Source organism: Silurus meridionalis, chromosome 9 (assembly GCF_014805685.1).
Source record: "Silurus meridionalis isolate SWU-2019-XX chromosome 9, ASM1480568v1, whole genome shotgun sequence".
Classification (NCBI taxonomy): Eukaryota; Metazoa; Chordata; class Actinopteri; order Siluriformes; family Siluridae; genus Silurus; species Silurus meridionalis.
Genome location: NC_060892.1, coordinates 10,110,354 through 10,138,346, shown reverse-complemented (window position 1 = coordinate 10,138,346; position 27,993 = coordinate 10,110,354). Strand labels below are relative to the sequence as shown.

Sequence of the window (27,993 nt, the reverse complement as noted above, 5' to 3'; positions counted from 1 at the left end):
TCTAAACATTCATTATACAGAGGCCCTGTGTGTGTGTGTGTGTGTGTGTGTGTGTGTGTGTGTGTGTGTGTGTGTGTGTGTGTGTGTGTGTGTGTGTGTGAATAATAATATGAAAGCTGTTTTTTTTAAGTTGGTTTTTAATCAAAAATTTAAGAATTTAATAACGTACAGCAAATAAATATGAAAGAGTAACACTCCAGTGGATGTTTATAATAAATGCAACAGAAGACAGAGTAACAAAAGAGTGCAGGCTGTGAGGTTGTCAGCAAACCAAACTGAAGGAGCCTGGTTCCTGCCTGCAGAGACAAACACACTATGTTACAATGACAAGCAATGCCACTGACAGCTGTGCGACTGCAGTTGAAAGGTAATTTGGCAGGAGGATCAATACAAACATCAGCTAAGCAATCAACAGAGCACATCAGCCAAAGCATGTTAACTCTGAGTTATATGCAGCTTTACTACAGTGCTGCTTAATACTTAATTCTGATTGGCCAGAAAGTCTGATAAATGTGCCATCTGCATAGCAAATGCACTTGTTTTATGATTATTGCTTCTGTAGTAGTGGCACAATGAATAAAGAGCTGTTTATTAAGCATTTTTGGATGAAGTTCCCATTGTCAGCGCTTTGCAATATACAGGGGTACAGCTATAAATATAACTTTTATGCTACAGGAAAGTCTTTCAGACAGATATTTTTCTGCAACTGACAAGCTGTAGTTTTTATTTACTTCAAGAGAGAGAAAAAAAGAGAGGCTGGTGAGGGAACAACTGTTCATTATTGCGATATAATAAGAGATAACATCTTGCTTTGCAGATGTTTCACAAAATTAAAGGTAACTATAAATAGATGTGTGACTTTGTAATGAACAGCAATCTGTAAATAAAGTCATTATACTTTTTGAAAATGGCTGTTGTATAAAATGAGTAAAACTGTAAGCTGAATTTCATGATCATCTTCCATTTTAATCTGTTATTAAATCAGCAACTAGGTTTGATTTATAAAAATGCAGTTAATGCAATCATTTATAGAAATGATTTAGTAAAACTGACCTCTGTGTCCAAGCATTGCTTCCCCTTCATACAATGCCATGCTTAATGCTTGTTTCTGCTCATTGTCCAGCTTTTGCCACTGCTCATCTGTCACAGCCCACGCCTGTTCGGAATTCAGCCAGGACAGCTGACTTGCACTGAACACCACCTGTAAAAATCAGTTACTATGAAATTTGTTTACAGGCTGGCAATGAAAATGTCATACAATATAACTCTGGCTCAGGGAACAAAATACAAAGTGTGTGAAATTCTTACAGCCATCTTTTTGGGGGGTATCAGGGATATTGCTAAAGGAGTCAGTCCTTCTATTTGTTCCCTCACGAGGGATGACAACACCATGTCATCAAGTCCAGCTAAGGATAAAGAAGGGTCATCATTATAAAGTTGCCTTAAGCAGAAACAAGTGAATTCAGTCATTTTCAGATTATGATGCAAGCTACCTGTTTTGACACCTAATAGCATAAATCTTTGGCATAAGGGTAACTAAGAAGGAACTACTTATTGGTCAAATTTGCACCTGGAATATTGTCCTTATGATTTTGGCTAAACTTTGTTTGCTATTTTTAATAGCTGTAATTTTAAAGATAATTATTATAAAAATGACTCTTTACAGTTACATTTTAAATAAATATACAGTAATGCTTAATGTAACAGAGTAAAGCTGACTTTTAGTACTACTTTGTTTTATAGATCCTAGAGGGTTTTTTTTGGCTAGTATAACATTAACTCTTGGTCTAGCTGGATTGAAAAACATAAAATTAAGATGATTCAGTTAGTGATTTTGTGTAGGGAGTAAAAATATATTGGATTTTGAAAACTGTGACCTGAATGAAGGTGTTGGCACAGACTAAAATAGATGAAAAAATGTATTTAAGTGCAGATATTTCAAACACAAGTTACAATACAGTTATGTATGTTACTGATCCAGGTGTTTATTCTTTGAAAAAGGCTGGTTAAAAGCATTGATTGTAATCTTTATGTGTAATAAAAATGCCTGGACATAATGTGACATGCAGTAACGTGACATTTTAAATGTTTTTCTTCCTTGAGAAACAAAAAGAATTGTATTGTAATGTGTCATTTTTTTGACTCAGACATCTCCACCTGCCAGAGTCCCAATCTCAGTGAAAATCTCAGCACTCCAGCTGCTGACAGGCCCAAATGCCAGGGGGCTAGAAAGTCGAGTGGTCAGAGCTTCAGTTTGCTGTTCCAAGCATGGGAGGGACGTCTCCCTCAGGAACATTGCTGCCATGCTGACGAACATCACATAAATTTGTGATCAAATTGCAAATGCACAGTATAATCGCTGTCAAAAATTTGGAAACTTCAAAACTTTTTAAAAATTCTTTCTCTAACCTCAGGTTAAATGGATCTAGACGGGACATTTCTGAGGGAGTAAAGCCACATAGTAGATTGCCAAGAGAAACCAACTCAACCACTCCAAGGTCTTCAGGCTTCCCTTTGTGGTGTCGCAGGAATCCCTGTAGAGCCGCTCTCATCTGGAAAAAATTTGATTGGCCGATTTAACGGATGGCTTGTAAAATAGGTGCACAATACCCTGCAAAGGATTGATGTCCTATTCAATGTGTATTAACGCCTAAGACCCTTGGATAGGTTTAGGATTTACCATCACCCAGACCATTATAAAGGACTCACTGAGGATAAATAGTGTATACAGGTGCTGATTGAAAATATTGGATCAGCTCATATGGTATAGTGATTCTTGTATTTTAGAAGAATTAAATAATTGAAGAATTGCCACCTTTGATATATATAATAACGCTACAGACCAAAGGAATACATGGACAGTTTCGAAGAGCCGCATTTATTTTGTGTAGGAAAGTAATAGAATTGCTAGTAAATGTATCTCCCATAGTGCAGTTAAAATCTTAGCCAAATATACTGTTTGTAAATGCATTTCTATAGCCAAATGTATGTGAACACCTGACAATCACACCCATATTGTCTTTCTTTCCTAAACTGCTGCCACAAAGTTGGAAGCTTACAATTGTGTTTGTATGCTTTAATGTTAAGATTTCTCTTCACTAGATCTAAAGAGCCCTGACCTTAACCCCACTAAACACCTATGGGATAAACTGATATGCTGATGCAAACAAGACATCTTTACCTAATATCCTGGTGTGACCTCACTAATGCTCTTGTGGCTGAATGAGCACAAATCCTTAAAGCCTGCTCCAGATCCTAGACTGGAATTTTTGATAGAAATCTGGGGATTGGGGAAGTCTGCCATGCAATGTTCCACAAGCAGATATGACTGTGATTTGTCGTGTTCACATATTTTTTTGGATCCTGGTTACCAGTTTAATAACAGATAAACATAAGCTTAAAAAAATAAAGGGGTGCTGATAAATTCTGTTACTGTTTACAAAGGAGGGATGCTAAAAAGACTGTTTGTATAGATACAGATCTGTTCTCAACATATCACCATTTCTATTTTGTAGACAGGTTCAGGTACCTCATTCATTCACAAAAGAATGTAGAGCATAGATGAACTGTGTAAAAAATTACTTTTCTTTGGTTCCATGCTTTAATGCTTCCTAGATGAGCCACCACAGCTAAGTCAGACATGTTCACAGCCTGTAGTTCTCTCTCACTCATCTCTGTGATGATACAGCCCAGCTCCAGTACCTGTACTGGCCTGAGTGCCCTCACTGGCTTATACATCTGCAAAAAATACACACATCAGACCTTTAAGTCATTGATCCCCACTGATCACAGTATTTGGTACATGTGCTTCATGTGGTTAATCGGTTAATGTGGTATCTGTTTGCTTCCGTTAATTGTTAGCAATATTAGCTTTGTGTTAAAAATGTAATATTTTTTTCCTGAATTGAGACATTTCACGCAATACCATTTCTTAATTTTGGATTCTTAGTAAACTAACCGGTCTGAGTTCTGTCCACAGTGCCCAGCGCTGCTCAGCATCAAGAGAACCATCCTGACCGAGGAACTCAACACACTCTTTCAATTCTCTTTTCTTCATTCGATTGAGCTGATACCAGCGCCATGCTGAGGGAAAAGTCCCTTTGATATCCGCACACATTGGGATTGGCTCTGACAAAAGTTAACAAACTTGTACTTAAGAAGGTATCAATCACATCTGATTAATTACTGTAGCTCATGATACATGCAGTACCTTGAGGTAATAAACATGGCTCACCTCTTCTGCTCCATCTCCGTCCTCTGTTTATTCTGTGAATTAAGCTGTAAATCTTGTCTTTCAGTCCTTTGTTGTCAGCACACATTTTACCAAGCTTGGTGTTTTTCCAATGCCACTGACTTTGTAGGACTTGCTCAACAGTGTCTTTGCCTATGTCATCCTAATAAAAACATGGCCTTCAACATAATGTCATAACCTAGGACAATGATAGATAGATGGACTAATAAAGGCCTACGTCTTGTTTATTATCCTTCTTACCAGTGGCAGAGAGCGTATCATTTGAGGTGACAGGGTGAACACTAGTCGGTCTACATGCTCAACTTCTCCTACTGTCCATGACTTTGGCTCTCTGTAAATCAGATCCAGATGAATCATCTATTCATTTTCTTAGTAGTTTCCACTTTTACTGAAATATACTGCAATGTATTCAAATAATAACAATGTTAAATTATGAAGTTAGCCCAATTTTAAGAAGGACTTTTTTTCCAAGCTTTTGATACATTATATACATAATGATTTTTTAAAGCTGAATTGGTTAAACAAATTTGGACATAAATGTTTTTTATTAAAAGTTCTAAATGGGTTTAGGTGAATTACATAGATCATGTATTTTTTTAAACTTCTTCAGTAGCATTTGCTACATAAAAACTTTAAAACACTAATTAGTCAGTTAAATTACTATAACATTTTTCTTTTCAATATTATTTTGGACAGATAACGCAAAATTAGGTCTAACAATTTCATTAAGACAGAAAAAAGAACTAGTTGTTGGGAAGATATCTTACCCCACAAGGTGTCTTGCTCTATTCTACCTCTGCATGTTCCCAATTTTAACATGAAGAACATAAGGACCTACCCTAGCATATTTCTCTCTGTAAGAAGAGATGCCATTTCTCTGAAGGTATCTGAGGGCATGCAGTACTGTTTAAGGTCCTCAATTCGCAGCTTCAGAGCCTCTCTGTCCACCTGAGACAACGTGTCCCTGTCCAAGAAGAAGAGAAGAGGGCCTAGCAGGTCCATGGAGGCCCCTGATATTCTGTCCTCAGCAATCATCTGACAGAAATGTTGGAAAAATATTTCAGGAAAGATGGAAAATATAAACAAGGGTAGAAAAATCTGGGTGGCCAGGACAATCCTGGTTTCAGTAGATTCAGTAGGCTTTAGACATAACAGTCATCAGTGTTTTGACATCTAATAACCGTTATACGCATGATATTTACCGCTTGTATATTGCCTCTACATGAAACCAGCTATGAAATGGAGAGTAATAAACCGCCACTTGGGAAGAGAAAACTTACTGACTTTTTTGAGCGGTAATTTTCACTTTCTGTCTTTCTACTATATTTATTTAGTCCATGTCAGGGTTTTGTATTAACATAAATTACTAATTTTTCATTATTAATAGGTTCGGTTATGCGGGGGTGCTCAGACAAAAGCAACTCTCATTTGAAGCTAATAGCCTATATTTGCGGAAAGAATTTGGTGAAAATCCAGTACATATTTGAGTTTGCACACGATGTTTTGTGTTACATTGTAAATAGCTGAATCTGACAGAAAGACCCACCACCCCAACAACTGGGGACCCCTTAAGACTTCACTCAATTCGAGCAGTATATATATTTAGATAATGTTCTAATTTGTTCACATTTCTAGATGTTAAACAAATGAAGGGCTATGTGTTCTTCCTATTTAGCTTCACAGCATTAGTGATTTTCTTATGAAGGTCCAGTGGGGCAGTAATCTTTGCATTTCGAGTTCAGGGGCGGAGCAATGAATGTAACAGTTGCTAGTTTGGACTTATATAGAAACAAGCCACCAGGATTCATTTTATATCAAATATGTTGTGTCTATGAAATTCAGGACCATTTTTGGATTATGGTTTGGATAATGCTTGTGCATCAGAAGAGTTTGTGTACAGTGGTGAGTTGGTTTCCCTGACTGTAAAAAATCAAGAAAAATAATACTGCCTTTTCCAGTGCGTGATGTCTTTGCACTAATTTCTAGATGTAATTGAACTGAACTTTGGTTCTGAACCTGACAGCCCAGTCTTACCATCTTAGCCATACTGTGTTGTCTCTTTCCTGCTGTATTGAACAAAGGTTCTTTGAACTAAGCTGCAAGTCTGTATACTGGATGACAGTATGTTCTGTTGTACATCTCATCTGATTATTACTGATATTAATTTTGTTTGAGGCTATGTAATTGGTAATGTTCTGGTTGCCCACTAAAATCAATGGTCATAAGCATATAAGGTTTATTTGTAAGTTACTTACAAAAAAAGAGCAATTTTCCTCTATTCTTCCTCTTTCTAGTTTTCATCTATTGCAGATGAAACAGACAATAATTAAACTGCCTTTGGTGTCTTAATGCATAAAAAATTGCATATTGTAGGTGTCATTAGTTGTCTCTCTGGCAGCACCTATAGGGTTCAGATCATATTTTAAGCTATACCATAAAAGCACAATACCCCTATAAGAATCCACCACCCCAAAGTCTGATATTTTTTAAAGACTAAATCTGTGAAAGAGGTTCATATACCGTAACTCTAGACTAAATCTGTGAAAGAGGTTCATATACCGTGTCTAAACTATTAAGTCCATGCAGAAGTTTCCAAAAACTATTTCTCTTACAAGCATGTCGATTGCTTTCTCGGCCAAGGTCATCTGCTTGTGTCGTGGAAGCTCCAGGAAATCAATAAAGTGTCTCTGCACGTGGTTTAGGACAGCTGACAGTGATGCGTTGGACAGACTTTCAATCATCCTCATGCTGTGAAACAACATCTGACTGTGAGGACATCAGAGGCTTGATGTAGAATTAAGAAAAAAGAAAAAAGGGATATATAATCTTACGGTAATCCTGCAGTAAATGATGGGTTGAGGCCACCCAGGTCCACATCAGGTCTTTTTCTTAGTTCTTCTACCACACATTTCCTCTGTTAAAACACAGTTCATTGGTTTTGGTTGACATCTTTTTGACAGCTGATTCTAAAATCTGCATGTTAACTCAGGCCTCGATTTGTAAAATATAATTTGATTTACTCATGAATTAGATAAATTAGCTCAATTAAGCAAATTTGGCAGTTTAACATTTTGTTTCATTGTACAATAAATGGCATTAGCATATTCATGTCATTTGTTATTTACTGGCTATCCAGATTGGCAACCTTCATTAGTGTCAGTTTGAATGAAATGCTATTTGCTTTGGCAGCTTAATAGACTTTGTGTTGAAAAAGCATTTGGGAAAAACAGAAAATGCCAGTGATTATGATTGGCTGAAAAGGGATTGAAATTTGTCTCACACATTCTCACCAGAGCTGGCCTCAATCCACCGGGCAACTCTGTAATAAACCGTAAGAGTTCAGAGAAGTCGGATTCATTGGCCCAAAGCTGTAGGCTCTTACAGGTCATGCCACTGGCAATGCGGCCTAAATGTCTGCAACAAGAAGAAACATACAGTACTCCAACAAGCCATGTTGTATTCCAGAAAATATTTAGTTTTGTTCAAATGGGACAAATAATTTAATTATGATTCTTGGCTAATTAAATTAAATGTACTTCATATGAGTCAAATTCCAAGCCCACGTGTGTGACACTCAATATACCAAGAGGCATGTGGCTGACTTATGTCACTTACAGTACTGATTCTCGGGTGATGTTTTCAGTCTGCTGAATCATTCTGAAAAGCAACTGAGCCTGTTGAATGAAAAACTTGAGAAGTTGGATGACAACCAAAATTGAATGTGATACCCCTTTGGCCTGGGATAAAATCACTTTAATGCATTAATAATACATATTCTTTCATGCAAGCCATTCTAACACAGTGACCGCAATTTGCTTGATGGCAGGTGAGAGGCACTTTGTATTAATTTACTGAAAGGCTCATCTGTAGCATACCTGATGAGCTGCAGCAAATGAGTGTGTTATTAGCTGTGGACAGATCCACTCCGCAAGGACTAACACAGGTTGTGACATTATTAGCACAATTATTTCTTATCATTGTTTACTAGTGATTTACAAGCAATAAATAGGATATTACCTGTTGAGGTGACCAGGACATGTTTTTGTACAGAGTAATGTGCTGAAGGATCGTCTGTCTGTCAAGCTCAGTGGACAATTTTTTCAGGGAAATGAAGGGTAAAAGGCAGTGCAGGTAGAGTGTGTTATTGGTTGACAAATGCTCCAGAACCTTTGGACCAACAGTACATATTAGTTAGCTTAAGGGGGAACCTGCTACATATAATATTAAAAAAAACAAAAACAAATGGTGACTAAACATGAATGAACAATTAACAAATTAACATTTGTTTGATAAGACGTGATTAGTATATACTATTACTATTAATCAGGCTGTGCTGCTAGTTCCATATTTTCACGCATAATTTGGAAACAGTGAAATAGAAAATGTAACATGCAAGCATATCAACTATCCCATGTCAAACAGGATTTTTACTGCAATGTGTTCTTAGCAGATTCTGATATCATTCTAAAATTTTCACACCCAAATAAAATGCTGTAGTATTATAGGAGATTTAAGCAGACTTAGCAATAACATTAACAATCCATTTAGACCTCATTTATCAAGTTTAAATTGTCCAAATTACACCATGATTTTAGTGTAAATTGATCTGCTCATTTGGCAGCATTTAAAACCTAAGCATCTTGTTATTGATTATGACAATACATCTACAGGGTTGTAATAAAAAGAATGTAAAGCAAAATGGATGTTTCTAATCTAAATGTGATTTTAAATTGGAGAATCGAGCTGCCACGTGCTCAATAAGTGTTTAATTCATAAGGTCTTGGTTTCTCAGTGTAAGTATATATCTGTGCTGATGTTACCTGTTGTAGTGCACTATGCACCATTGCACGATGTGCAGGCTGAAGGTCGCTCAGCAGAGAGCTCCAGCATTGGCAATCTGCCATTCCCATCGAGTCAGGGACGATCAAGGTTTTCAAGAAAGCAGGAGCTAAACCCCGTAATAGTGGCTTTAACCTGCATAATGTGTTGGCACTGATCTTAAACAGAAAAGGGAAATGAATACAAGGCTTTTTGGCCCCTGACACTTTAGTTGTTATAATCATATAACACAACTTACATTTGTTTCACGGAATATCTTGCTTAAAATTTGGAATGCCTGCAATGGAAAGAGAAGACTTGGATTAACTTGGAACAAAATAAAATCTATTAGAGCCAAATCTAATGGAAATGGTGTGTTTACCTGTGCAGGTGGGAAAGTGGGTATATCTGGCTGAGAGAAGAGTTCCAATAAATAATTTGAGGATAATGATTGCAGGAACGATGCACCAAGTTGGGGTAATACACCATGAAGCATTTCCAATGCCACAGAAGACAATGAGCTAGCATTAAGGGGTTTAAGTGCAAGAGCTAGCCAATGAGAAATCTGCAAAACAAAGAAACTACATGCCAAATATGACAAGATTCTGTAAATAGCAGTCATTGCTTTTTGACCCTCGGTTCCAAAAGCACTTAAACTAACACTTTCCAAGTTTGCTTGTTAAAAAAAAACAACCTTTTAACAAATTTGTAGGCTGATTTTTCTTAAGTTTGTAATTTAGCGTACCAGTGTAGATTAATTTATTGATAGAGACTTAAAGCATTGTTGCACGTCTGCTAAATGCCACAAATGTAAATGTAAGTGTAAACCAGACCCTCAACTAGATCACATTAAAATATTTTCCATCATTTGAAAAAATACTTTGTTCAATGGAAAGTTTTTCCTTTGCATTTGTGTCATAGACCACTCCCCTACAGACTTGTTCATAGATATTGTTGAATCGAAGGTAGAAGATGGTGAGCTGCCGGGTGTGAAAACTGCACTTGAAACCATATGAACATATAGGAAGTTAAATATAAAGGAGGTTGCAGCTTAAGACTAAATAAAACATGTGACAGGAATTTACTTAACAAAGAACAAATTTAGTTTTTCATCAATTTTTTTCTGCTGAAAAATCTTCGAAATATAAATGTAATTATCTTTTCCTCATTCTAACCAAATACTCATTCACACAGCGAGTCCCCCTTCATGTTTTTTGAGAAGGTAACGGAAATAAGTGAGGAAAACCACAAAGAATATGTATACATTTGCACAGCAATTAAACTGTAACATGGTTCGTGTAGCTGTTGGGGAGTGATACTTCCCATTGTTCCACCAAGCTGCCTACACAGTTTCAGTAAAAGTTTAAAATAAATTCATTTAAAACCAGCACAATATGCATTCTAAACATATATGTATAGAAGCTCATGCTTACTCTGCCATTTCCACTGACATGGCCATCTGAAATACACTGTGCAAGCTGCTGCCACAGGGCAGGCGAGATAGGTGGTATAGACAGGAAACCATGTAGCTCCTCTGAATTCATGTAGCATATTAGAATGCCTAACCTGTCACAGAAACAAAACAGCTCATCCATCTGTTGTATGGCTCAGACTTTGAATTTTACTGTTTAGAAAATGTAATTACCTCATTATTGTATCACTAGTGAGATTCTTCTTCTTGCTGAACAGGGTGCGAAACACATGTCTTCCTCTTATGGTATCCAGACTGCTATTAGCCAACAGATCGACTAGTGGGCTGAGCTGTGAGATAGACCTGAAAACTTCAATTTTGTTCTCTTGAAACCTTTGGAATTAAAATATACAGAATATTATTACAGTTGCTTACCTACCTGCTGGTATGTCAGCTGTTGGAAGTGGCTGACAGGAAGATGTGGAAGGAGAGGAAGAACAGAGGTGAGGAAATATGGTGGCCAGGATGGAACATCTCCTACTGCATTGGACTGTAGGAGACGTTTTGCAAAAGCTTGTTTCTGAGGAGACTTCATCTCCGAGCTGTGGTCTCGAATAGCCGTCAACCTAAAAGAATGTTACACGTATAAATGCGTATATTTCCGCAAAATATCAGCATATATGCAGAGCAGAGATGGGAAGCAACAATGTACAAATACTTTGTTACTGTACTTAGTTAGATTTTTTTGGTATCATGACTTTACTACACTTTATTTTTCAGACAACATTTTACTTTCACTCATTACATTTTTTATACAAATATCTGTGCTTTCTACTTCTTACATTTTTAAATCAGGCTCATTATTTTAGTTTTTATTTAGTAAGTGACATGATACATTTATTTTTTTCTCATTGCACTCCATTTTCAGCCCATCAGCCTATTTTCTGTCATTCTGGGGCTTTTTCAATCTAACACTGGTGTAACATTTTCTGACTCTCACGCACCACAGACGTAGGCTAGTTTACGAAGCTAACAACGAGCAAGGCAGAAGGCAATAAGGAGTCTGAGACTAACAAGGATGAGACAGAGTTAGACAGCGATGTAAATATGGCTGAGAACAGAGATCACCCCTGATCACCGGATCATCACCGTTTTTTTCTCTGCTTGTGTTTTATGTGGTGGTTGTTCAGTCTGAATACATTCAATGGATAACAACATTAGAAATTATTTTGTATTAATATATTAACATGATTTGAGATCCATTTACCAGCATGACCCTAAAACAGGTAGTAGTTATGGCTACTTTTTTACTTAAGTACATGTCAGAGCTCAAAAAAAAAAAAAAGTGTAGTCAGTACTTTTACCAGAGTATTTAAAAAAGTGAGTATCTGTACTTATATTTGAGTAAACGATGTGTGCATTTTGCCATCTCTGCTGAAGTATTTATTGTTTACTCACACACTATCATTGGCAATCAGTGAGGCAGGAAAATTCATTATGTCAGATACAGACATGTACGGGATGAACTGTGAGAGGTCGACAAATAGTTCTGGAGTAACACGTGGGAATTTTTGGATGAAGGCTGCAGTCATAGTCTCCATGGCCTCCTTTTCCTTGGGGGAGGCCTGTCAATGATGTCAAGAAAAGCAATGTTTACAAATAGAACAAACTGCATTTTCAGCACTCTAGAACCCGTTCACTGGAACAAATGGAGATGAAAAATGCATTAGTTCTTTGGTTGACTGGTTACCTGTGTTGTCTCAACTTGGATTTGGTCCCAGCTCTGATGTACATGAGACAAAAATCTTTTTACTGCATCTTTTTCTGCAGACAACACAAGAGTGCGTATTCTTTCTCTTGGCATCTGGAGGTATTCCTAGACATGCAGCAAAAAAAAAAAAAAAAAAAAAAGCCAGTATATCAAGTTTGAAGCTGGTTGCAGTTCATTACAAAAGCTTATGATTGCTTCAAAACATTTATTCATAATGTGTACAATTAGTTAATAAAATAACTATTAGAAATATCATGACATTCTTATCTCATATCATTTCAGAATTTTTTTGTATAAACATTTAAGCTCTACCTGTATTAAAAATCTCAGTGCAGAGGAGTTGTCCTCTTTTTGAATGAGATCCCACAAGACAGGCTAAAAGACAACATAACAACCACCTGATTCTTTATGTAAGGTCAACTTAATGTAGTATTGACAATATTAATTATAGTATAAATTAATCATATTATAGAACTTACACTGAAACAACTAAGAAGTTCTTCCTTAAGAGAAAAATTCTGCTCTCGTCTGAGAAAGACACCAACTGTTTGGAGCACACTAACAGATGCATTTGGCCTAAGGGTTGCCCAGAAAGAGGAATTGTCCAGAAGTTTAGATAGAAGAATAGCTTGACCAAGGCCCTGGCGTACCTCCTGTTCCCCTTCATCAAGGCCTGCTGAGAGCCCTACAACAAAATCTAACAATTGGAGCACATAGCTTACAGTGGCCAGCCAACCCACACGCTTATCAGCAACTCCCTCACAATGGTTTAGCTTATACACAGCTTCCTGTAGGATAGGAATAGGATTTAAACAGAGCTGATGTGTGTCAAAGTCATAGGGGGCAGGCAGCATGTCAAAAAGCTGCTGGAGGACACACTGGGTCTCCTGCTTCGGTTCTGATTTGGGGTTACAGTAGTCATAGAATATGGGCTGTTTAGGAACCAGCATAGCATATAGACTCAAGTTCTTGCAAATGTAATCCCTCAGACCTGCTGTGTCTCCACATAGTTCAAGTAGCTCAGAGTGGGTGAAATGCTCTGCAGTCCAATTTAAAAAGTTACACAGAACATTTTTGGAGTCATGGTGTGAATCTTTGTTCAGGATTTTTAAGCAATATTCTGCAGCCCAGCCAGTGTGAACTAACGGATATGATGCATTGCCACATAAGGCTAATATCAGAGCAGAGTTGTTGGGCAGAAAACACCTCCTGAAATCTTGTGCACTTAGAGATCTAGCACTGAGCAGTTCTAAGCAATCATTAGTTGCAATACTTGCAGAACTTAAAGCAATTTCACTGGAGAGTTGAAGGCAAAGGTCATCAATACTTGACTGGTTGAGGTAATGGTAGTCCTTGGTAACAGCTGCCTAATAAAATCACACAAAAAAGCATAGTGTTCAACCAAATCAACCAAAATATATATATATCTTTTTTTTTACAGATATCTTTTAAACATTTATTACTATTACCTGATGGGCTCGGTGCAGCCAAAAGGAAGAGTTGGCACATACTGTATTATTAAAATCCTGTGCAAAGAATTCACTACACACATGTACCCAGAGGAAATCTTCCTCTGCAGCACTGAGGTACCATGCTGCATTAGAACAGCTGACATGCAGGTCAGGCACTACATGACCAGCCTCCGGGTCCAATGTTGCATCACCTCCATCGAAAAGATTACAGTAGAGAAACACAGTAAAGTTTGAAACACCAGTGAGACCTGGAATGGATGAATTGCATGCTGCTTCCAGTATTTCTGCTGAGGCTGACATCTCTGATTCTGTTTGATTATGGAATAATGGCTGGAGGAGTCTGGATCTTTTTGTAGATCGCTGTTGTTTTGAGTAGTGCTTTTCTGTTTCTGAAGATGAACAGGACATCAAAGATGGCCGAGTTGGTAAACCGTGTGAAGTGAAACCCATGGCTTGAGCATTCCATGTTAGATTGTGTCTAATACCCCTACGTGATGAAGTATTACAATAGTGTTAGAAATGTGTTAAAAGCATGCTTAATTAAAAACATTTTTTAAGAAACTTACCACAATATCAACTGTCTCAGGTCACCTTTGCAAAATAGTGAAAAGTAAAAACCATTAATAGGATTGTTGTCTTTAATAAAACTTTACATTTGTGAATTGATGAAATGAAGACAGACTACCATATAACTAGGGTCAATGGAATTAAATAGCTGGGCACATAATGCCAAGGGTATATGGTTACAAATCAACAAAAGGGTGGATAGATTATCTGGACCATAGGATTTAGAGTATCATGTCTCTTTGATGATTAACATGACCAATGTGATTTCAGGAATCCAGACACACGGTGCAATAAAATTTGTGCAATAAAAGCTATCATGGAGAAAAATATTTCGAATAATTTTAAGGAAATAATAGTTTAAACTTACCTACAGAACATCTTCCCATTTGAGTGGACTTTGTCTCACCAGCCATGCTACCTAGATCATCCAGTAGTGCCATGGTCACACGCGACACTTTACGCCTCAGATTACTGTACACGGTGCTACCCACTCTGTGCAGGAATCCACGCCGGAGGCCATCAAGACCCTGGACTAGGGCAGGGTTAGGCTCAGTCAATTGTACTGCTCTTTCCCCAGTGTTTGACTTTGATAGTGCCTGAAGAAGTAGAGCTTGCATAGAGCTAAGGCTCCCTGTTTCTTGAGATTTATTGTTCTCCTCACGTAAAACCTCAGGAGGAATGCTAAATGGTTTAAAACGACCTGCCAAGAAGGTACCATCCCTGTGGTCACTGGCTACACCCGCTGGGTGCAGGTCCACCACAGGTTTCCAGTTCTTTGTCTCCAGGAATGTCAGGAGTTGCTGCAGCCAGCTAAGGTTAAAAGCACAATCGCTACGCGATTTCAGGATGCAAATAAATCCCTGCAGACCTGCATTTGCCTGGCTATAGGTTCCACTGACAAGAGCTTGTAAAGCAGTGTCAAGCAAAGCACTGATAGTCTTCCAATTTTGGGACACAAATGTGAGAAGAGGTTTTTGTGGCTGCTGTTCTATGAGAGTAAGGATGCTCTGCACCAGTCCAAGTAGTCCATCCCAATGTGGACTGCCTCTTAGAGAGAGGAAGAGGTCTTGTAGCCTGAAGCTTGGTCTAGGAGGAACCCTCCCGGCCCATTCTCCTAGTGGGGTTTTTTCTTCAGACTGGAGAAAAGAATGCAACAAGTTTTCCCAAAAATGATCATCACTAAAAGGTAGATCATCATCAAGTTCAGCACTCATTTCCTGAAGATACATTGAGATATTATACAAAAATCCTGACAGCCTGTTCCGGTCAAGTGGCTTGTTAAGAGATGGTAAGCCAATAGCTTTCTTGGGCAGGAGTCCTAGAGACTTGAGACCTCCAACTATCTTCCTCAGGACTGTATGGATTTGTTCATTCTGTTTTCTCTCTGAAGATGATTGTTCTCTGCGGGGGTACCAGCCTTCACCTTTTCGCCATATCGCAACCAACTCTTTCAGAATTGCTTCTCTCTGGTCCTCCCTTTTATTTCCTACAACACAATATTTGTATGTAAACCACGCTAAACGTTGATTAAAGAGCACACACTATGGTAGAATAAAGACAACATACATTTTCTCACCTTCAGAAATAGAGGACACTTCACGCAATAAGACAATTAACCAGATTACAATCCCAAACTTCCCCATTCTGAGCTCCATTCACAAGTTTTAAGGAGAATGGTTGAAAACAACTGATGCTTCTTTGAGAAAGCACCTGTTATACAGTTTCGTTAGCCGGAGGCTTTCAAGGAGTACAATGTCACACTGCAGAATGGGTATAAAATGTTAATGACTGCCCACAGCCACTTGATTACACTTTCACTGAAGGAAAACAGACTGCCATTACATTGCATACATTCATCACTCTTTTGTACATTCAAATGTTCACCAGATGTTCACTGAATGCATCAAATGATTTTAGATTTATATAACATCAAAAATATGTCATCAATAATTAGCTAAAATTTATACACAAAACAACTGTTGATGTTAATAAACAAAATCTTGCCACATTCTTTTCATTCGTAAGTATCAGCAGTTTAAGCATTCAAAGTTTTGGACATACTTACATGAGGACATAATCCGTTCCCTCCATTTGGGTTCAGGGGGGAAAATACACATTAGACTTATAAGTGTGAAATTTATGTTTGAAAAATATTCCTTAAATACAATATTGTTTTGTTTCTGTCAGTCTGCCTCTGTCTCCTGCTCTACCTCTCCTCTGTCCTGCAAGACAGTGTCACTTTTTCTATCTCTTCTTCCTTCAGCTCAATTGGTCCTTCAGCTAGAGCGTCAGGTTTCAACACCATCAATTGAGTATATGCCAGCTGGCAGGCTTACCAAGTAAAATCATATGGCCTCAGAACAACATTGTGCTTGTCAGAATGTACATTTTATGGAACTTCTAAACACAGCAAAATGTAAGTATGAATACTATGAAACTGAACGTCAGTGAGTATCACTGTAACCATTATTTTGAAGTTTACACCCTTATAGCTTCCAAAGAAAGTGTCCAGTCAAAAACTATTAGATATTCACAGCTATTCATTGTTGCTATTTAATAAAAATAGATGTAAAGTATTTGTAATGTCTACATTTTGCTCAGATTATGTAGGTATGAAAACCTTTTCTTCTTGCCTGTCCAAAATCTAATTGTTAGTAAACACTTTACATATCCAAGAGCAATAATAAAGCACAGGATCTGAATCTGATTGTCATGATTACGCTAAAATGTAATGTGTTATTTTGTCAGACATCTCCTACTATCCCATTACAGGATATAACTTTGGACAATGTCCTTGAGCATAGTGCTTTCCGTACATGAGTGCCAGAAGGTCTCCTGCAGCTGTCATAAAACAAAAACTCTCAGGAGCACACAATCAGGCCCTTCACTAAGGTACATAATCATCTCTCTCCTGTCTGAGTTCTGTCTGCAACAGTGGAAACCTGAGCGGAAGCAGTGAAAGGACCAGAGCAGACTCCCCACAAAGCCTTTTAATTCTGTCTGTCTCACCCACCCCAGTGGAACAATAACTTCCTCTTGTATTATTGATTCCTCTGGGAGCGGCGCTCACTCAGCGGTGTGGGGCTCAGCTGGCAGCAAGAATATTAAATTAGAAACTTTACTCTTCCTTCCATTTCCCTAAGTTCTAGAAGCTTGCACTTATAATAAGGACAAACCTAAGCACTAAAGACTTGGAGTGTGAAAAATATATATTCTGTGTATATATATATATATATATATATATATATATATATATATATATATATATATATATACAGTGGTGTGAAAAGTGTTTGCCCCCTTCCTGATTTCTTCATTTTTTGCATGTTTTTTACACTTTAATGTTTTAGATCATCAAACTAATTTCAATATTAGTAAAAGATAACACAAGTAAACAAAACATGCAATTTTTAAATAAAGGTTTTTACTATTGAGGGAAAGCAAAATCCAAACAGTGCTTGCCCCCCTGTTAAACCTGTGCTTATCACACCTGAGTTCAATTTCTCTAGCTACACCCAGGCCTGATTACTGCCACACCTGTTCGCAATCTAGAAATTTGTAAATAGGACCTGCCTGACAAAGTAAAGTAGACCAAAAGATCTGCAAAAGCTAGACATCATGCAGAGAGCCAAAGAAATTCAGGAACAAATGAGAAAGCAGAAGCCTGCAGCAGGACAATGATCCAAAGCACACCAGCAAGTCCACCTCTGAATGGCTGAAGAAAAACTAAACGAAGACTTTGGAGTGGCCTAGTCAAAGTTCTGACCTGAATCCTGTTGAGATGCTGTGCTGGCTGAATTACAACAATTCTGCATAGATGAGTGACCAAAATTCCTTCACAGCGCTGTAACAGACTCCTTGCAAGTTATTGCAAACGTTTGATTGCAGTTGTTGCTGCTAAGTGTGGCCCAACCAGTTATTAGGTTTAGAGGGGCAAACACTTTTTCACACAAGGCCATGTATTTTTGGATTTTGTATTCCCTCAATAATAAAAACCTTTATTTAAAAACTGCATGTTGTGTTCACGTGTTATCTTTTACTACTTCTTCTTTCGGCTTCTCCCATTAGGGGTCGCCACAGCGGATCATCTGTCTCCATACCACCCTGTCCTCTACATCTGCCTCTTTCACACCAACTACCTGCATGTTTTCCCTCACCACATCCATAAACCTCCTCCTTGGCCTTCCTCTTTTCCTCCTTCCTCGTGGCTTAATCTTTAGCATTCTTCTACTAATATAACTCATGTCCCTCCTCTGCACATGTCCAAACCATCTCAATCTCGCCTCCCTCACCTTGTCACCAAAACGTCCTACATGGGCCGTCCCTCTAATGAACTCATTTCTAATATTTAAAATTAGTTTGATGATCTGAAACATTAGAGTGTGACAAACATAAGAAAAAAACAAAGAAATCTTTTTCACACGTGTGTGTGTGTGTGTGTGTGTGTGTATATATATATATATATATATATATATATATATATATATATATATATATATATAGGCCTTCAGTGGTATCCTACCTCAATTATTTCACATCCTGCCACTGATATATAGTAATAGAGAATGCTTCTAGATGTTCAGTGGACATCTACATTTTGAGTGCAAAATCTTTTTATAAATATGCTTTGGATAGCTAACAGTTCTAGTTTCCTACCCTACTTCCCCTGTCGGGTACATCATAGGTCAACTTTGCCACTGACTGCATTAAAACCCCTCTATTCTGTCCTTTTTAGGAAAAGGAAGACTAGGGCAGGGACTGATCAAAGAATAATTTGGTGGTAGAACAATGTCAGTCTAACCAAACAAAAAGCAAAACCGCCACATTGAGGACGAGGACAACACAAACTCAAAGTGAAAAAAGATCTCCTACAAGTAATTCTAGTAAATATTTGTTTAATTGTTCTTCAAGGTGAACTAACAAGGTTGGAGTATCTGAAAAAAGGGGCAGTTAATTTTTTCATACCAGTATTTAATACACGCCGAAATGCCAATCATATGATCTTGCCACAGTGATGACCTCTTAGGTGGCTGTTTTACAAATCTACATTCAGACTTCTAAATAAATGTTGGCCAAGAAATTATGACTTGGGGGAAACACGCCTGATTGTGATCACAAGACAAGTCATGTGCTTTTTTGTCACAGACCCGGTGCTTGAATCCCGAACTCCCCCTGCTGGACATACAAGAAACTGCACATGTAGAAACTAGTAATGAGTCGTGCGCATGTCCTGAGGATGGATCCAAATTTTTATTTACTCAGGCAGCGATTGAAAATGACTACCTACGAGTTTGAGATGAACATATCATCTCGAAAAGCGTAAATAATTTTTACACATACCTTAAAAAAAATCAATGTCGTGATTTTTATACTAATCCTACTCTTTATTACGCAGGTTGCCATAGCGCCGCAGAAAACGGAAGACGGAAAGGAAGAGAGCCCAGTGTGTCACGTGACAGGCGGAGTTAGGGAGAATGCGTCACACTCCATGGACTTGGTTCTGATTAAAAAGGCGGCATGTGAGCTGATAGAGTGCTTTTTTAAGGGTTTTAATGCAGATATACAGCCTTTGGTAATATTTAAAACATGGATCGGTGTTAGAAGACTGGCTAAATGCTTGAACAGTAGTTTTTTAAGAGGTATTTTTGGGGGAAGTTCAGTTTGAATGTTTTTGTTTACATCTAGCTGGCAGTGAAACTTGTCCAAATGGAGTATTTATTAATAGTTAAAATATCGGCCCTGGTGGGCTTGTTAGTGCTGACTTTGTTTTTTGGGGTTGTTCCTGCTCGGATGAAGTTCTTCCGAGAAACCAGTGGAACAGGTAAGTTCTCGATTTCATTATTCGTATTGGAATGAACTTGTTTGTAAGTCAAACTGAATAAGGAGACTATATCAAGAGTCATTCATGATGAGATCATTCTCTCTAATTTAAATTAAAATAGTTTTCAACAGTGAATAGATAATATTTAGTATAACAGTATTTAGGAAACTCCACAGCGAATGCATCAATAAAGGGGAAATTGCATTATGACGCCTAAATCAGTGCCCTTTGTGCATGAATGGTCTGTTTATCTTGCAGACCTGCTTATGTGATGTATGTGCTGTAAAGGGATCTGGTTCACTCACTACACAAAAGGCACATGATCATACAAGGCTGATGAGTTTATTTCTCTGTGTCTGCAAGAAACCTGTCCTTTCTCATTTTTTTTGCAGATGTGAAAGGACATATGGTCACGATGAATTTGCCTTAAACCCTTGACCGAGGTTCCTAAACCTTGAATTCATGGTTGGCTGGTAGAAACAGACTAAAAAGTCACATTCTTGTTTGTTTCTCACAGATTAAAACAAGCAAACTAACAAGAAATCTATATAAGGTTTCATTTTAAAATGTTGACATTAGATTATTTGTCTGGTAGAAACAGACTAAGAGGTTAAAGACTTCTCTTTTCTACAGATTAAAAATCGATATAAGGTTTCACTTTTAATTTTAACGTGGGAATATTTAAACATCAGATTATTCTTGATACCAAATGGCTTTCGGGTGGATTAGCTGAATTTGTGGAATGGAGCACAGGAACACATTAAATAATCGTAACCAAAAATACACCAAAGTGTAAAAAGAAGTGAACAGATTATTTCTGTCCTGTAGCTTTTTTTCTCATGTAGTCAGTCATTGACAGTGGTGTCAGATGATTGCATTTAGGAAAACACCTACCAGATCTGTATTGATTCTGCTTTGAGGTGATATTTTTCAGCCTGCTTCAGTGACACAGGCAAAGCACATTAACAGTAATTGAGAAAATATACATTAGATATTAGAATATTAGATTATATCATCATTTATCCCCTCATAAAAGATTGAAAAAATTAGAAACTACTTGAAAGTGGACTAAGTTCACAATGTCCAATCATGTTACACTTCATTATTATTATGCCATGAATAAGATCCAGTGTATTCTATAATGCATTGCTCGTAATTGTTATAGTTCCTCATGCAATTAATGGATTTTCGATTTTAGACTTTCCTCTAAAATCAGTGCTTGCATCATTTGTTTACAAAGTGCTTGTTTTGCACTTCAACAGAGCCAAAGACACACAGCTCAATTTGCACTAAATGAGTGTCAGCAACATTCCAAATCAATATCAGTCACTAATGTTGTATTGCAACTCTTTTGCAGAAATCCACAGGGCTGTACTGAGTTTAATCAGCTGCTTTGCCGGCGGAGTGTTCCTTGCTGCCTGTCTTTTGGACATTATCCCAGATTATCTGTCTGATATAAATAAGCAACTACAAGATTCAGATGTGAGTTTGCTTGGGTTCAGAAAAACACCTTTTCCTGATAAAATGGGAGAGTTCCGTATTTTGGTTTTACATTACAATCTTTCACAATAAATAAACATATAAGGTGTACTTATACTTTGGTTTAATTCTAAACTCCTAATGGAAAGAATGTGTGTGATATATGAATTCAATATTAAGTTATTATTAAACTGACCAAATATTGCTTTGTTTATAGATGGGAAAGTAAAACATCTTATATATCAAATATTTAATCATGATTATAATATTAAATATAAAAACTCAAATTAATTCTTTTAATCTCACCAGATCGACTTTCCTGTGGCTGAGTTCATCATGGCATGTGGCTTCTTCATTGTTCTCATCCTCGAGAGGCTGGTCCTCAGCTGTAAAGAACGAGGGAGTGAAGAAACATCTCCACTGCTCCCGTCTGCAGGTCACAGCCACTCTCACACACGCCACTCTGTAAATGACATTGAGAGTAGCAGCCACCATGTCCACGTAGACCTGCAGGCGCATTCATCCTTCCGCTCGTTCATGCTCTTTCTGTCTCTCTCACTGCACTCTGTGTTCGAGGGCTTGGCAATCGGCTTGCAAACAACTGACACAAAGGTAAAGATTTCAAAGAATGTCTAATAATAATGATAACCCTATAATAAAGAAATGTTATAAAGTTGTGCGTTTTCCCCCCATTGTTTTAGTCTGCTTGTATTCTATTATGATCATAACAGTTTTGTACAGGCATTAGGATATGGTTTTAATTCAGATTTTGCACTAGAGCATTATAGTAAAATCCTGGACTTTGGTTTTGGAGTCAGAGGGCATTCAAGAGAACAAGTCAATTCTGGGACAGATGGGTCTAATGAAACTTACTTTAGTTCACTTGTGAAGTACTAGTTATATACTGTATGTGATTGATTATTAGGTTAAATATACCGTATTTTTCGGACTATAAGCCGCTACCTTTTTCCCACGTTTTGAACCCCGCGCCTTAAACAACAAAGCGGCTAATTTATGAATTTTTCCTGGGTTTTCCCGGTTTCACAAAGTTCAAGCCAAAAAACTGAGCGACATAACATTAGACCAATGAAATTTCCGAACGGAAACGAAAAAACGCACCTCACCTGTGTTCTGAGCTGCACGGCATCGGGAGAAAAAACTTCCACCGATGGTGATTTTTAAACGCACGACAATGCCAAAAGATAAACTCGAGAGAGCAACTGTTGTGAAAGGAAGAAGGAAGATAGTGAACAATGACTTTTTTCATAGGTTACTCTTTAGATACAAGCCGTTATAGCAGGTTGAGTCTGGGTCATGTGATAGCTCGCTAACTCCAGTTGCAACAGAAATCATATAAGCACAGACAGGTTTCCAAAACTCGTGCTTTTTTATTTTTCTTGGCAACAGCGTTAGGGGTTAGTCAAAGAAACGTAGAAATGAGCATCAGAAAATAATAAGGACATATTCCTTGGCCTTGCACACATGCAGTAATACCGGATAAATGCGGCGGCAGGCTATTCCTAAAATGCCGCTCTGCTCTTAAAGGAGCCACAACATATTTCACCTGTTACACCGTGTAACAGACACTGTCTTTCATTAAAGCCTGTGTAAAGTTCATTAGTTTCAGTGTAGGCGGCTTATAGACAGGTGCGGCTTATTTATGTTTAAAATAAAAATCTTTGTCAAATTCAGTGGGTGGGGCTTATATATGGGTGCGCTTAATAGTCCGCAAATTACGGTACATAACCTCCTATATACGTGGATTTTATTGGCTGCTTTTATGATTATATTAATCGAAACAGCAAATCTATCTGTCTTGCTGTGGAATCCTGAAATTTCTAGAACCTAGATTCCATCAAACTGACATTGCAAGGAGGCATTTGCAAAAAGCGATTGCTTGGTGTTTGACTTAATATACAGCAGTTTTATTTTTACTATTCATCACCATAAAACTAGTTTTTAGATCTTTTAGATTTTTTTCCCACTTTCGAAGTTGTCAAACTGGCACAGCTAACAAAGTAGGAACTTGCATAAACATTGACGTATGCTGGCTTGATATCCATTTCTGCTTCAACAGCATATTACCATAGTTACAACTCATTTTCAACTCTTTTGTTTGGCAGAAATTCAGGAACTTGTTAAATGTGAAAGCGTTTCACTTTTGCAACTTGATCTTGTGTTTTATGTTCGTTTTTATGCTTCTTTTCATTCACTGTAGCTGTACCACTCATGTCAAGTTACGAAAAAGTGCTGAAAAAGAAACGTTTCTCTTTCTTATTTGAATCCTGTCAAGGTTTTGGAAATCTGCATTGCCATCTTGGTCCACAAGAGCATCATTGTCTTTAGCCTCTCAGTAAAGCTGATCCAGAGTGCCGTGGGGCCCATTTGGCTCATCATCTACATCCTTGTGTTTTCCATCATGTCTCCAATGGGAATTGCTATCGGCATCGGGGTGAGTGAAGCTCAGCTACAGATGGGGGCATTAGTCCAGGCTGTGCTGGAGGGCTTGGCAGCAGGAACATTCATTTACATTACATTTCTGGAGATTCTCCCTCATGAACTCAACTCCCCAGAGCGACAGCTCCTCAAAGTGCTCTTCATCTTACTCGGCTTCTCTCTCATGGCCTCTTTGTGTTTCATAGACTAAGAAACTTATTTTTTTATTTCAGATTTATATTTATATTTCAACTGAGCAACAAATTTGATATATTTTTTATTTTCATTATTTGCACCACTGATTTTCAGAGGATTTTTTATAAATCACAATCATCAAATGCCATACAAAGGTGCAGAGTGCAACACAGTAAAAAGGACCAATTTAGTTATTTGTTTAACATGCAATTTGAATGTTAAATCTAATGTATGATTTCAATAGGAGGTTTTAAATACCTAAAGAGATTTAAGATGATTTTTAATTACTTTTAAGCATAATTTCTTTTAATAAGTAATCAGACCTTATTTGGCTGATTACTAACCAGTAATTGCAGTATTCATGCACAGTGTTGTGATTGTAAAAAAAAGTTAATATATTATCTATGTTTCAATGCTGAAAAAGCAGTCCTGACATATAATAGTCCTGACATGAAAATGTGTCTGATTTGGACAAAAAAAAAAAGACTGTCTTATGAGGTACATACATTTTGGACAAAAAATGTGTTGTATGGAATTGAAAAAAAGACTACGGAGAGTCCAATTCATCATTTTGATAATATGGTCAAAAGTTGTGTGATGATTTGTGATATGTGAAACAGACATTTTTTAATAGAAAAGGAATCAAGGTTGGGGAGGTGTCACATGGCCCGAAATGCAGAAGATTGTTTGGTTTTATTTTGTTTATTTTACTTTCTTTTAATAACAGCATGTGGTGTGTTTCCTTTTACACCACATCAATCTGACAAGTACCTATATTAAAAAAAATTATTCTAATGTAAAACATCCCTAAAACTTATCTTCAGTGCTCATTTACTTATTCTTTATTTCTATTTGGGTTTTTTTTGTCTCATCTTATCCCTTGTCACTAAACACTTTCCTCTTTTGGAAAATGTAAATTAAATGTAAAGAAAATGTAATTAAAGTCAGAACGTTATCTCTGGAAGAACTGACATTCGATACTCCCTCTAAAAGCTAAACAGCTCCACCATGGAGCATTCATGAAGCAAGTTTCTGTATTTGTGTTACTATAGAAACAAATTATGTGATTATTAGAATGACATTTATATCACGTTATGATGCCTGATTTGCCTAGTAGTTAAAACGATTGTGCTCTCTTCTGTAACAGAATTTTACTCAACACCATCTGAAGAATCAGAATCGAGATTTAATAAGCACTATGTCCTTATAATACTGACAAATGTCTTCTGCTTGTATTTGTCTTTTTATAGGTTTGATCAAAAACTTGTTATATTAAAGTCTGCTTTATAAGAACAATGTTAAAGACTGAAGAGCTTGAAATACAGAACAAAAAACTGACAAACCTTTTCCCAACAAGACTGTTGAAATGTAAAAGGTTGCTGTAAATGTGTGCTATATTACTGAGGTTTTTTTGTAGTTTTTTTTTATTTTATTTTTTTATTTTCTTTATACATTGTCCTTTCATTGGTGCAACAACAAATGAGGTAGGAGTGATTTTGGATTGTGCCATACATGGTCAATAAATCCCCTGTGGTGACAAATGCATGCGATTTATTCTTGTATTTTCCTTATTTTTAAGCAAACTATGTGAAAGAAGGTGATTTTACTACAGAGAATTATCACACAATAGACAGTGAGACTCCAAAGCTAAGTATTAAGTCATTACCCCGTGGATGACTAGGAGGCAGTGTTGAGTTTAGCCTGCGATCAGTAAATCCTGCTTCATTTGAATTCAAGCATTTTTTCTCATTTAGTTCTCATTACTGACTCCAGGATAAATTCTCCTCTTTTCAGTACTTTAGCATTAGGATTATGCAGCATGTGCACTAGCGTTGCCTGGAATAAATCAGAGAGAGGTGTTTGCTGTGTGTCTAATGACTTGCAAGTCACATGGAACCAGAGATGGCAAAAGTACACATATTTTTCACACTCGAGTACAAGTAGAGATACTCATGTTTTAAAAGTCTCTAATAAAAGTTGAAGTACTGACTACACTTAAAGTTAACGTGAGGAAGTTTGGGCTCTGACATGTACTTAAGTAAAAAGTAGCCATTTCCTCTACCTGTTTTAAATTCACGCTTGTAACTGAAACTCGCATCATATTAATGTTATATTATTACTATATTAATACTGGGGCTGTCTAACAATTAAAATATTTAATCACATTATTGTCATGCGTTAACTTGTGATTAATCGCAACTTTAATCCCACATTTTTTGTCCGTTCTAAATGTACCTTAAATTAATATCTAATCTAATTAACTAATTGTAACAGATGTTATAATTATATTTTCACTCAAAATCTCTCCCTTTGTTATTAATTATTTTATATTTATTTAATTATTATTGACACTCTGGAAATTATTCTTAGAATATAAATATATTTTGAGATGTCATGTTTCTATAGCTATATGTAAATTTTATTAGTGGTTGTTTAACAGATGTCCAGTTATGTTGGCAGACACTGACATGGTAGATTAGATTAGACTCTGTCCAAACCATCTCAATCTTGCCTCCCTCACCTTGTCTCTAAAACGTCCTTAATGCTAATAAACTCATTTCTAATCCTGTCCATTCTCATCACTTACAATCAAAATCTCAGCATCTTTAGCTCTGCTACCACCAGCTCCACCTCCTGTCTTTTACTCAATGCCACTGTCATACCATACAACATCGCAGGTCTCACCACAGTCCTATAAACTTTCTCTTTCACTCTTGCAGACACTCTACTATCACAAATTACTCCTGCCACTCTTCTTCACCCACTCCACCCTGCCTGCACTCTTTTCTTCACCTCTCTAACACACTCTTCATTACTTTGCCCTGTTGACACCCAAGTACCTGAACTCCTCCACCTTCTCCTCCTCTTCTCGCTGCAACCGCACCACTCCACTGCCCTTCCTCACATTTACACACATGTACTCTGTCCTACTCCTATTGACTTTCATTCCCCTTTTCTCCAGCATGTACATCCACCTCTCCAGGCTCTTCTCCACCTGCTCCCTACTCTCACCACAAAAAAACAATATCATCCGCAAACATCATAGTCCAGGGAGACTCCTGTCTGACCTTGTCTGTCAACCTGTTCATCACCACTGCAAACAGGAAAGGGCTCAGAGCCGATCCTTGATGCAGTCCAACCTCCACCTTGAACCAGTCTGTCGTCAGTGTTGGGGGTAACGCGTTACAAGTAATAATATTACTTTTCTGGAGTAACGAGTAAAGTAACGCGTTACTTTATACATTTACATATTAATATCTGAGTTACTTTTTTTTTTAAAGTAATGCGAGTTTCTTTTCAGTTATTATTTTGCATAAAAAAATAAATACTGAATTAAAATGAACGTAGTCACGTAGAATCGCACACTCATACGTGCGAGCCGCGGGAACAGAAGCTGGTCAGAAGCGGAGATGGCAAACCAGAGAATAACATTACTGTGATGGAAGTATTCTTATTATTTTTAAATAGTCGAGGAAAAGAAGAAAGGAATAATGGTTAAGTGTAGATTATGTGTTGGTGAAAAGCTCTTGTCAACTGCAAAAAGTACCACTTCAAAAAAAAAAAAACTGCATTCAAAGCACAGCACTACAGATGTGTGTGTGTGTGTGTGTGTGTGTGTGTGTGTGCGTGTGTGTGTGTAAAATGTTGAATATATGCAACGTTATGCAATGTTGAATATATGGAAATGGAGACAGAAATATAGAAAACTTCTATATAAAGAACCTCTGCAGATCTATGGACTGCTCAGAATAAAAGTTTTCCGTGGGAGAC

General features: G+C 37.3%; 2 protein-coding genes across 3 annotated transcripts; one reads left to right on the top strand and one right to left on the bottom strand.

Moving 5' to 3' along the window:
- Positions 1-148: 148 nt before the first annotated feature.
- On the bottom strand, positions 149-17,141 carry LOC124391537 (stereocilin). 2 transcript variants are annotated; one of them, XM_046858177.1, is made up of 30 exons: positions 16,357-17,141; positions 15,868-16,051; positions 14,659-15,777; positions 14,291-14,315; positions 13,722-14,211; positions 12,732-13,619; positions 12,565-12,627; positions 12,232-12,357; positions 11,940-12,106; positions 10,921-11,107; positions 10,716-10,831; positions 10,504-10,636; positions 9,453-9,635; positions 9,330-9,368; positions 9,073-9,249; positions 8,270-8,419; positions 7,868-7,926; positions 7,543-7,666; positions 7,084-7,166; positions 6,865-7,000; positions 5,091-5,287; positions 4,493-4,583; positions 4,235-4,394; positions 3,959-4,128; positions 3,583-3,738; positions 2,410-2,552; positions 2,158-2,306; positions 1,309-1,406; positions 1,054-1,201; positions 149-296 (listed from the first exon to the last, which is right to left on the bottom strand). In XM_046858177.1, the coding sequence occupies exons 2-30, from the start codon at positions 15,944-15,946 to the stop codon at positions 208-210; spliced, it is 5,745 nt and encodes a 1,914-aa protein (XP_046714133.1). In that variant the 5' UTR covers positions 15,947-16,051; positions 16,357-17,141; the 3' UTR covers positions 149-207. The 2 variants fall into 2 exon arrangements, with proteins under 2 accessions (XP_046714133.1, XP_046714135.1); XM_046858179.1 differs by lacking the exons at positions 149-296; positions 1,054-1,201; positions 1,309-1,406; ... (3 more) ...; positions 3,959-4,128; positions 16,357-17,141 and having other exon boundaries at positions 4,281-4,410; positions 15,868-16,163.
- Positions 17,142-19,366: 2,225 nt separating this feature from the next.
- Positions 19,367-25,772, top strand: slc39a1 (solute carrier family 39 member 1). The gene is made up of 5 exons (XM_046858410.1): positions 19,367-19,610; positions 19,687-20,112; positions 21,470-21,594; positions 21,901-22,203; positions 23,885-25,772. Exons 2-5 carry the CDS (start codon positions 19,998-20,000, stop codon positions 24,236-24,238), a joined length of 897 nt encoding a protein of 298 aa, XP_046714366.1. The 5' UTR covers positions 19,367-19,610; positions 19,687-19,997; the 3' UTR covers positions 24,239-25,772.
- Positions 25,773-27,993: the final 2,221 nt, after the last annotated feature.

Bases quoted from the DNA above. Each gene is read 5' to 3' on its own strand.
- LOC124391537 (XM_046858177.1), bottom strand. From the start codon at position 15,946: ATGGAGCTCAGAATGGGGAAGTTTGGGATTGTAATCTGGTTAATTGTC. The intron at 10,637-10,715 runs GTAATTACATTT...TTTCTGTGACAG, and splicing joins ACTAGTGATACAATAATGAG to GTTAGGCATTCTAATATGCT. The intron at 1,202-1,308 runs GTAAGAATTTCA...TGATTTTTACAG, and splicing joins TACCCCCCAAAAAGATGGCT to GTGGTGTTCAGTGCAAGTCA.
- slc39a1 (XM_046858410.1), top strand. From the start codon at position 19,998: ATGGAGTATTTATTAATAGTTAAAATATCGGCCCTGGTGGGCTTGTTA. The intron at 20,113-21,469 runs GTAAGTTCTCGA...ACTCTTTTGCAG, and splicing joins CCGAGAAACCAGTGGAACAG to AAATCCACAGGGCTGTACTG. The intron at 21,595-21,900 runs GTGAGTTTGCTT...TAATCTCACCAG, and splicing joins AGCAACTACAAGATTCAGAT to ATCGACTTTCCTGTGGCTGA.